Source organism: Neltuma alba, unplaced genomic scaffold, assembly GCF_004799145.2.
Source record: "Neltuma alba isolate B1F8T4 unplaced genomic scaffold, ASM479914v2 tig00011850_pilon, whole genome shotgun sequence".
In the NCBI taxonomy this organism is placed as follows: domain Eukaryota; kingdom Viridiplantae; phylum Streptophyta; class Magnoliopsida; order Fabales; family Fabaceae; genus Neltuma; species Neltuma alba.
Window position 1 is genome coordinate 14,317 of NW_021636455.1, and position 10,724 is coordinate 25,040.

At 36.1% G+C, this 10,724-nt stretch overlaps 1 protein-coding gene across 1 annotated transcript; it reads right to left on the reverse strand.

Moving 5' to 3' along the window:
- On the reverse strand, nucleotides 1–10,050 carry LOC114718542 (glucosidase 2 subunit beta). Its single transcript, XM_028903896.1, has 15 exons — nucleotides 9,794–10,050; nucleotides 9,586–9,702; nucleotides 9,274–9,369; nucleotides 6,914–7,153; nucleotides 6,011–6,240; nucleotides 5,594–5,695; nucleotides 3,090–3,414; nucleotides 2,899–2,991; nucleotides 2,722–2,823; nucleotides 2,561–2,618; nucleotides 2,370–2,438; nucleotides 1,175–1,262; nucleotides 776–837; nucleotides 603–654; nucleotides 1–505 (listed from the first exon to the last, which is right to left on the reverse strand). Exons 1-15 carry the CDS (start codon nucleotides 9,897–9,899, stop codon nucleotides 443–445), a joined length of 1,803 nt encoding a protein of 600 aa, XP_028759729.1. The 5' UTR covers nucleotides 9,900–10,050; the 3' UTR covers nucleotides 1–442.
- Between the last annotated feature and the right edge of the window lie 674 nt (nucleotides 10,051–10,724).

A 10,724-nucleotide genomic window follows, 5' to 3' on the forward strand; every position in this document is an offset into this window, starting at 1 on the left:
TTAATTGTACCGGGAAGCATTCCTCACTCTAAAACATCCGTCACATTAAACAGATCTCTTTGAAATTTTTGCAGTAGATATGATTTTAGCTAATCCCTGGAGTTAAGCAGCAGCTTCTACTCAAAAGACAAATTCTAGTGATCACGAGAGTTCTCAATCTTCATTGGTTTAGCTTCGTTTCTTATAAATCTAAAAATATAACACCACCTTCTAAAGCACATTCCTCGGTGTAAAACAAAATGAAAGTAGCTCAATGTAACACGGTCTCAAATACATGATCAGTTGCAACGATCGGTCAGAGGGGAGTCGTAGCAAACAGCTACCAAGATGCCACTTCAGTTGCTTTAACCCTTCAAGCCACTTGCTCGTATTAGGAGTTCAGTCACATGAATGTGCATCACATTGACCAGGAAGCTGACTTGGTTAGATCCATCCCCATGGCTCACAGCTCATCATGGCGTTGAGGCTGTTCCTTATTCATCAAGTCCAGCTTCTGTTGTAGCTCCTACAACATTTTCACATTATTTCAAGAATGTGAGAAAATTTAAAGCAAGATAATAAGTGGTAGGTACCGAGTAATTATCACACAATAGAAGAATTACCTTGAGCTTTTCCTCGCGGCAAAGGGCTGGGGTAGACAAGAATGCTACATACCTGCCGCGAAGGCCATGACAAACAAACAATAAGGAAATGAAACAGAGAAGATTGTATGAGGGGGAAGCAGAAAAATGAAAAAAAAAACAAAACAAAAAAAACAAAACAAAAAAATCTTTACTCGCAACGGCTTGGTTCATCTACATCAGTAATCTCATTTGTCAACCCGCATCTTAGCCTCACCTGCACAAAACACACCATTAATCATATAGGGGTTCCACAAATTTGATGCTTCCAAATTGCACAAGTCGCTTTCTTATATGTGGAAGCACTACTGAGACTTGCCCCACCCCAAACACAAGGTTCAGCATAATAACAACTTCAAAAATGCGCTCTCAAACCCAGGAGGTAGTACTTTATCTATTAAGATAGCCTCGTCAAATCAGTAACATTAATATTGTACTTGATCAAACAGAAGAGACAAAAAGAATTCTTGTAAACATTGTAATGAAAGAAAAAGAATTTTTAAATAAAAATTAAAAAATTTATCAGGTAACATGAGGTCTACACAAGTAAATACCTTCAGACTCCTATCAGGCCCATTCCAGCATTTGTCACCATTAGAAAAAACCATAACTCTGTATGAGTCCTCAAATTTGTCCCATCGTCTGTAAAAAGCAGATAGATCATTGATGTATTCACCATAGTCGTCAAATTGAGGTTCATATTAGGAAATATAATGCCTAATTCCGAATCATGAATCTACCATTCATAAGATACGGTAACAAATTGCTAATTCTCCTCTAAACTGTCCCCAACTGGGACAAGAAAATTCATATTCATGTCACCTATGAATAAGTAAGAGAAACTGTGATGTATTATCCTCAGTTTTGTTGGTACTGGGGCATGTATGAGCACCTTTTTGAACCTGGACAGAAATCTAGGCTAGATTGAGAGTGAAGAGGTGAATTTTCAGATTTGATACTATTTAATTCAAATATCTCCCTTGCTCTACCCGATATACGTCTCCTACTAATGCGTTGGCAATAAATATGAATTATTCTTTGTAACCAGCGAGTCACTCATGCTTATAAATAACCTTGCTCCATCCTCCTCCATTGTAACTCAAATTCAAATATAAATAAAAGTTTGCCCATGAATTTTTCCAAGTTTTTCTTCTCTTTTTTAGTAAGGTAAACTAGGTCATGATAGATACGATCTGATTGCTCGGCGGAGCAAAATTAAACATCACGTTATTTATCCAGAAACCACATCAATTCATGGTGAAATCTGGCCTAATGGTGACCACACCTCTGACAACTATCATTGGAATTTCTTTTTGTAGCAAATCTTACAATTCAAAGTGTGAACATTACATCTCAACTCTTGCTCTCCCTCCTTTGAAGTTGTAATCTTTTTGTCTCTTTTGGCCCCGCTGTACATAATGTTTGATTAATAGATCTTCTTCTATTCAAAAAAAAAAAAAAGTGTGAACAGTATAGTTCCAACTAACAACGACTGAAGCCTCTACCATTTAATAATTGCGTTCTCCTTAATGAGGGAAAAAGATAAGCAATTCAGTAAAAACGACTGATTCTTAATGACATGACAAACTAGTAAACTTCCTACCTTCCATACGAAAGAGTCCAAAGAAAAAGTATAACAAACAAGAAACAGCCCCCTCAATCAACTTAATGGAAACTGCTAGACTGCTAGTACAAAAGAAGAAACCTACAAGGTGAAAAAATATGCAGCAAGGTGTAATAAAAACCTACCCCAAGCGCGTGGTGCTATAGCCTTCCTCCTGAGAAGCCTCTTTATAGGGGCAAACTTTGTAAGTGTACCTAAACCAAAATTTTCATCACCCAAAAGTGAGAAAAAACTGAACTACCATAATTGCAGCAACACAAAATCACCGAATGCAGCAAAATCAGAAAATAAAGCAGTAGGGGACGGATAATGTAACTTGTTCTGCTTGCTCTCAAAACAACGATCATAGAATGAATAGAACTCCTTCTCTGGACCTGTAATACTCAACTTCAGTTTTCTCACACCAATCCAAACTAACTCATTACACTCTAATTCAAGTGCTACAACAATGACAAATGTTATCAGCTCCATACTGACCAAAATCATGCTTCAGCTTTTGCTTCAAACTTGATATTCTTGACTGTAGTTTAGATAATTTTGTACTTGACTCATCATACTCCTTGCGCACTCGAGCAGCATCTTAAGAAGACAATGACAATGGCGTAAGCTACACACACACACACACACAACGCATAGCAGAGCATTAATGCATACCTGACTGGTTCACGGGAGTCTGAAATAAATTAACAGCCTGAAAAATGTTTCGTACAGTCTTCTGTATTTTCTCTAACCAAGAAGGATTGTTTGCTGTAATGTCATCCAGAATTTAATAAAGTTATCTTATGACAAGTCCAGCTGTACAGCAACATTTACATAACAAATCTGAATCTTCCACTGATACAAACCTGACAAATCAGGACCAATATCATTGTCCGATTTGTAGGAGGAGCTAGGCTCATCATGCTCCTCATGAAAGTCTTCATCCATTTCATCTTCTGCATCAACATCATCATATTTGTGGCCGTCATCATCTGTTTCAGACACATAACCTTCATATTCCTCATGATTTGTCTCCTTTGGAAGATCTTCATTATCTTCATCAGCCATATTAATTGTTGTATCAGTTTCAGCACTTTGCCTAGCAGGATTCTCTCCTGTCCAACGAGAAGCAACAAGCCGACCCAACTCTTCCTTTGACAATCCCTCAGTGCTTTCAGGTACATTATTTCCCTACGGGTGTGGCGTGAAGGGAACAGTTGTGAACAGAGTGAAGCGCAAGCAAACATTTCAAGTGTAGGACAAATGCAAAGTTTAAGATATGCCAGAATTAAGAATCTTGCAAGGAAAATATATAGGACTTCAAGAAATTTTCCAGTTCATATAAGAAAAACAATCTCCTGAGAGATAGAAGAATATAAATTAAAATTGTTAAGGCTTCTACAATATAAGTGTGAAAACGTCAGTTCAAGATCAACCTAAATGGGGGTGGACAAATATATTTGCTCTGGCATGCACAATTTTCCTTGGTTAAAAATCTGTTTGCAATATGCCCAAAACTTTGTTATTGAGAAATTGTTGGCTACATCATGAGGTACATCGGCAAACCAAACATTATCTGATTGTTCATAATATTATTGCTAATGTCATCGTGTACAAGCTATTATGATGACGGCGATGGCTACACCTTTAAATACAAGGTAAGATGAAATGTACTCCGGCCAGTTGCCTTTAAGCACACCAAGTTTTCTAGCACAGTTCTTATTTCCATAAAATTGTGCAAATTAAATTTTCTAAACTGAACTCCAAACAGCAAACAGGAGCATTCCCCTAATTTATAGCTTTGCAATACAAATAGTTTCTGAATGTAACCGTGTGATCCTCATATAAAATTTCCATTCAATCACTCCCTTTCTCACAATTGCAGAGCCAACAACTTTCAAGAAAATTCGCCAGTTATTAACTCTTGGTATTATGAAACATCAGATAAATTTATTGGGTAAACACTGTCACAGAGTACTGTGACCAGCAGAATCAGAAACCTGTAAGATTGCCCAGCACCTCTAGAGTGCAAATGTTCAACATGGAGATATCATTTAGAATTATAAAAAGGTAAAGAACACCATCCGGAATAAGCTATTCTGATTCAAGCCATATCATATGACAGCATGCAGCTCCAAATATAACTAATAAAATTTCATCCATGCCTATGAGCTGGTTAATAAATTATTTCAACAAAAGTTCAATACCAAGATAAGGGAAGAGATCCTCACAATTTAACATGAATCATTAAACAACTAATATCACATTAGAACCGGTTCTTTCATCTTTTTTTATACTTGTTAAGAAAGAAGAGTACAAGGGCAAAAAGATAAGATTTTAACGACAATTAAAAGGAGTTTTATAGAACAACGCACCAAAACCAACAAACTTTATTGCTTCATCTTTATATAAAAACATCAGAAGACGAGGCACACAGATGAATAAGGTTCAAGGCTGATGAAGCAATATTGATAAGTATGATATGCTCTATGCAGTATCTAAGTCAGTTGGTTCTCCTACACTGGAGAGGGTTCCCCACCCCACTCGAGTGCCAAACAACTAATATCACAGTTGGTGGTCAGTTGGCAGCTACAAATGAGCTATAAGCAAATGGATCTAACCAACAAGAATACACAGTGTCACAAAGTGAAATCCCTGAGCAACTAATTTGCCGAGAGATGAATTATTAATCAAATTCTGGTGGTTGGATGTGTTGATGCAGATTGAGTAGGGACCCCAACCAATCATCAATCCACTAGTGGTTGCAACATATCTCATGAAGGAGATTGTCTCTCAGAAAAGCAAGAAACAAGGTGTGACAAGATCTAGCACTGAAACTGAATAACATGCCATGAAACCAGCAACACGTGAGCTGATGTAGATAAAACAATCACCACAAGAACTTCCTTTCGGAAATCTTGACCAAATGACACTAAAGAGTGATAAACTACTCTACGCACAGCTTCTAATCCAGTCTTAATTCAAATGACCGTACACATTGAAATTGATTGCCATTTCATCAGAGAAAAGATCTCATGTATAACTACTTCCGCTAGCCACACTAACTCCAAAACTTTTACAAAAACATTCAGAAGACCCTGCATTTACTGCGTTTCCAACAAACTTGGCGCAGATTCCATACATTTTATATCGTATATTGATGATGATATACTGATCACAATTGTTTTTAAATTGTCATAAATTTTATTATATATTAATTTAAACCATTTAAATTAATGCTTAATATATTTAATTTTAAGTTTCAAACCCCATAGAAAAAATTTTGGTTCCATGTCTACATGTCAGGACGTGCCACTTCAGTTACAATGAATTTAGAAGAAAAATCAAAATACGCAAAATTTTGGCTCACCTCTTCCACTCCTACATGTGAAGATCCTTCACTTTCAGGACTATTTGTGGCTCCATTATCATTGTCAAGTACGTCCGCCAACTTTTGATCCTCTTCTGCATCCTACATAAATGGAAATGAAAGAAAAGTTAATAAATGAATGAAGTGGTAAAAGAGTTGAATCAAGGAAAAAATCAGAAACCATATTGAAGGGAAAAAAGGAAGTATCACAGTCAGATGGTTGGAAAATGATCCTTATTAATTTTCAAAAACACTTTGGACAAATTAAGAGGTTCATGAAAGATCACAGTGATCTATACGCATAGTACATCCTCTTGTTGAAAGTTGAAACACTAATTACTAAATTAATCATCAGTAAAATGTATTTCTTCAGAATACCAGATTCCGCAACGGGCCGGGTGGGGGGGCGGGGTCAACCTGATGTATAGGAGCATCATTGACAGAGCCACTTCTATCATGGTTACTAGCCACATCATTGTCTTTGTCATCAGATTGCTCCAGAGCTTCATTTCTATGCTGTGCGTCTTCTTCATCCAGTTTAGGGTTCACTTCATCAGCTTTCCTCTCAGCCTCCTTTTTCAGCATCTCTTCTTTTTCCTTCCTCAATCTTTCCTTCTCCTCTGCCTTCTCTATCTGTTCTTTATGCTCTGCAAAGTAGATGTAAGGGGCAGTATACTTAATTTTACCAAAGAACCATCTTACATAAAGACATTAAAATATGCTAACATTTTATCATGAATGGAAGAACAAACAGGTCCTGCGCCTCCCATTCTAACATTCTTTTTCATGAATTAGCTCACTAAATAATATTTAAATTCCTGGTATAGGAAAGTTTAATTAAAAGGCAACAAAAAAAACGCTCCTCACACAATGGACAAAAATTTCATGTGAAATACTCCGAATTTCCTCAAAACCATCACGCTACAACCCTAGAAGTTGTGAACATAGTACACTTCCACAAACCCTTATACAACTTTCCGGCATGAGCAAAAGGGGAGTAACCAACTTTAGGCTGGTTACTTAGAGAGAAGGGGAGTTAGGCTAGTTGGGAACAGATGATGGCCCTAGTTCACCTCTTATACAATTTTAATTCATTGATGAATAAAGTTCACTATTTATTTTTCCCTTATCAAACCAGCAGCAAAGCCATTCTCCAACTTGATGGCACCAAAGATGAAATCACAAGAGAGGTTTATATACCTCAAGCAGCATATAGAGAATCAAGCAGCATTAGTCAAGAGCAGTCAAACTTGTTTTAAGACATAAAAATTATATCATAAAAAGCATTAACAGCAACAGGAGGGGACAGGGAAAAAATACCCTTCAGCTGTTGCACAATCCCTTTGAGCATACTTTCTTCTTTTCTTAACTTTGAAAGTTCTGCCTCGTCTCTTGATAGAGCTACTTGTGCTTGTTCAACTTCTTGCTTTCGCAAGAAGATACCTTCCTGATATGTGACAATCTTTTTGTTTAGTTTATCACGAGTAACTTTCCCAGCCTCCCAGCAATTATTTGGGCATTTCACTTCGCTGTCATATTCGTCACTTCCATCACAGCAATCTACAAATTGTAACAAGCAGATCAAATCACTATGCAATTAGTAATATCTAGCCAGCAAAAGCATTCAGAATATAAAATAGTGTAATTTATCAGATAAAAATTCATATACACATAATCAGTATTTTGATATCCTGCTAATTCTAAGCAAGTAACCACTCATGACATCAATTGAGTTTGGACATTTTTCTCACTGATCTTTGTCTTTCTTATTCTTATGTTATGGTTTGTGGGCTTTTGTGCATGCCATTACAGCTTAGTTAAACAATCAAAATATTGGTTTGCATGAAATTTCAGATTCCACATAGCCAAGCCAGAATAAAATATAGAAAAGGAATCATGTCTACAAACTTCAGGAGGGTTCATCTTGCTCAACAGCCCAACTGACCAATTAGTATCAGGCCTAATTTGGGGGGAAGTGAATTGCAGCTAACTAAGCCAGGTCAAGCCAAGCCAAGCACAAGGCTGGCCGTCCAGCCAATTTGGCCCCGACCAGCCCAATATATGAGGGATCAAAATGAAATAACATTTTGAGGCCATTTTGCTAGAAAACATATATTTTTTAAGATTAAATAAAAAGGTGAACATGCATTACTGGGACAAACTAGATAAGTCCCCATACATTGCTCAAAATTAGAGAAATGAATCACATTGTTCACAGCATATGAAAAGTGTGCCTTACTACAGATTTTATATTTCGTATTGATATTGATAAACCAATTAAATTAATTCAACTACATGCATTGGTCTAGCTTTGAAAAAAGAAAGAAAAAAAAAGAAAAAAAAAAGCAGAAAAAAAATCGAAATGAAAAGAAAACCTACTCAGTCAAACCACCAAACTTGGTGTTATCACATTTTGAAATTCTACTCTCTATGACTGTTTTCCTCTTGTTTCCTCTTCCAAACTCACCTTTTTTCCATTTCTATCATATAGATCTTAAAGGGTGGGAGGACAAACCAAAATGAGTGATCATATACCCAATTGATCATTTGGATAAACAATGAGGTGTCAAAAGTTTCACAGTTTAAAATGTTGGAGAAAAACCTTGATAAAAGTCCCTTGTCTATAAATGATAAGAGAGATGACGGGCATGCAAACTTGTGGCAATTCTAATCAAATAGCTCAGCCCATTTTTGTGAAATGAATAAGACCAATTACAAACACATGCAAGAAGTTCACCTGGTATTAAAGCAAGGGGAAAAAAAGGCTAAATTGCTGCAAAATCTAGGACTCATGAAGAAATGCTGGACTTGAGGCCAATAAGGTTCAAAAGTCAGCCTGGGCAATGAAAAGAGATGCAGCTTGTTACCCATGACCTTTGAGTCTCAAAGAACACAAGCCCGTGGAAATAATTGGAAATTATAAACCTTTTTTTCACAGGGGGATAGTTGAGCCAATGCCACATGCATTTGTGGGGGTTGCTGGAGATAAACCTTGATAAAAGTCCCACATCTAAAAATGGTAAGAATAATGAAGGACATATAAGCTTGTGGCAATCCTAACCAAGTAGTTAAAGCCACTTCAATGAAATTCATAAGCCAATGTACCAGGCTATGCGCAAAGTTAACAAAAGAAAAGAGAATGGACCAGATTTGGCTTGGGACCAAGTTCCAAAGATGGGGCAAGGCTTCACCCATAAACACCCTTGGTTCATTAAGACAAAACACAGACTCTTCAATGTTTCAATCAAAGTTTCAGATTAATAAAAATTATTAACATTAAGAACCCAAATTCCCAAAATTCAGTGCGTTGTATGGAAAAATACACTGTGATGAAAACAAATAGTTGGTATTTATCCAGACAAACATCACTCTCCACATTAAAGAATGGATTTAGAGAGAGCTTTTTTTGCCAAAAGAGCTTAAAAGTCCACGATATAACAAGGACAATTGTTTATTCATCTGAAGAAGGGCAATTACTCTCACATTTCTCAATAATAGCATGTTCAAGACAAGTATCTTAAGGTTTTTGGATAGTTTAATTAAGCATGTCTAGAAAATTTGCACATATTCTCTCTATTCATCCAAAGCTAAAAGTAATCCCAAAAGATTGCCTACAGAAAAAACTAATAACAACGAGTTTACCAAAAACTCATCATATAATGCATGGTAATTCTACTTACCACATATTCCATCATTCACTCTAGATGAATATAGGAACCCGGAAACATGTCCTGCATTCTGACAAAAAAATTTTCCGCTTGGACATGCTGAAGTACCTGCATATTACATTTAAAAAAAGAATGAGAAAAATAAATATTGCAGAAGAACATAAGCTTGATTTAAATGTGAAGACCAGAAGAAACGGCGTTGGAGTTATGGCTGATCTCATGAACAGCCGTGATCCAACGTTTTAATAGGTGAACAGACGAGCTAACAAGAATCAGGCCAAAAAATAATAATAATAATAGAAGAACAGATGATAAAGCAGGGACCTGGCTCATCGGTGCCATCGGGGCAGTCACAGAAGTCGTCATTGAGCTGAGCTTTGGTGAATTCCTTGGATCCGTCTTTACATAGTATTACAGCGGACGACTTGTAATACTCAAGATCTACGTATTCAAACATGATTTGAGAAAGACGCCCATTTAGATACAATATCAAGAGCTCAAGATGAAATGCGTAAATGAGGTCGAGGTGAACCTTCAGGAGCAACTCCAAGGTATGGGTCTTTGGGTTTTGCAGAATAAACTGATTTAGCTATCAACCCACAAAATACAAAGGAAATGAGGACAAATCCCAGCTTCATCTTCCGCCAAACACAAGGAGGTGAATTTCTTTCTCGGCGTAGTTGGACCCGTCAATCCTGCGTCGACTGTTTTGAGTGTTTTCAACTTTTCAACACATCCGCGCAATTAGGCCGAGAGAAAGCCAGCAACCTCCTTTGCCTGGTTATTCCCGGACCTCACAGTGTGCGGCTATGCGCTCCCTGTTTTTTCCGTCTTCTTTAATATACATAACATGCACGGTTTTTAAATTTTAATCAATAATATTAATATTTATTATTCACTACTAATATTTATATTTACCAGAGGCGACCATTCCTAAACTTTGGGATGTTACAAAATGACCCATAAAAAATCGGGAATTTGCAAAAGCCAAAAAAAAAAAAACCTGAATACTGCTGATTCTTATAAGGAAACACCTCCGTTTATAATTTTTTATTTCAAAGTAAAGTGAATTGAAAATTTGTTATTACTATTTGAAATTTAAGTGTTGAGTATAAGACATAACTTTTTTTTATTTTTTTTCAACTGGCAAGTTCAAATTCAAATCACAATAATTTCTATTCCGCAATTGATAAATTAATAAAATGCATTGAAATTTTATTATTACCATGTAAAGTTTAAGAATTGAGCATTTTCTTAATAGATGACTTTTTCCTAATTTACATGACAAGAATTTGTGTTAAAAAACTTACAAGTACATGTATGTATGTATTTTAACAACTAACCATACCAAAATTAAAAAAAAAAAATACAACTCCCAATTTACATGTTTAGAAGTTCAGTTTGAATATTTACAAGCATACATGTATATTTTAACAACTAACAATAATAAAATAACAAGTCAG

Coding starts and splice junctions, on each gene's coding strand:
- LOC114718542 (XM_028903896.1), bottom strand. CDS start 9,899: ATGAAGCTGGGATTTGTCCTCATTTCCTTTGTATTTTGTGGGTTGATA. Junction 6,241..6,913: donor GATTGTGCAACAGCTGAAGG/GTATTTTTTCCC, acceptor TCTACTTTGCAG/AGCATAAAGAACAGATAGAG. Junction 2,824..2,898: donor GACTCCCGTGAACCAGTCAG/GTATGCATTAAT, acceptor TGTCTTCTTAAG/ATGCTGCTCGAGTGCGCAAG.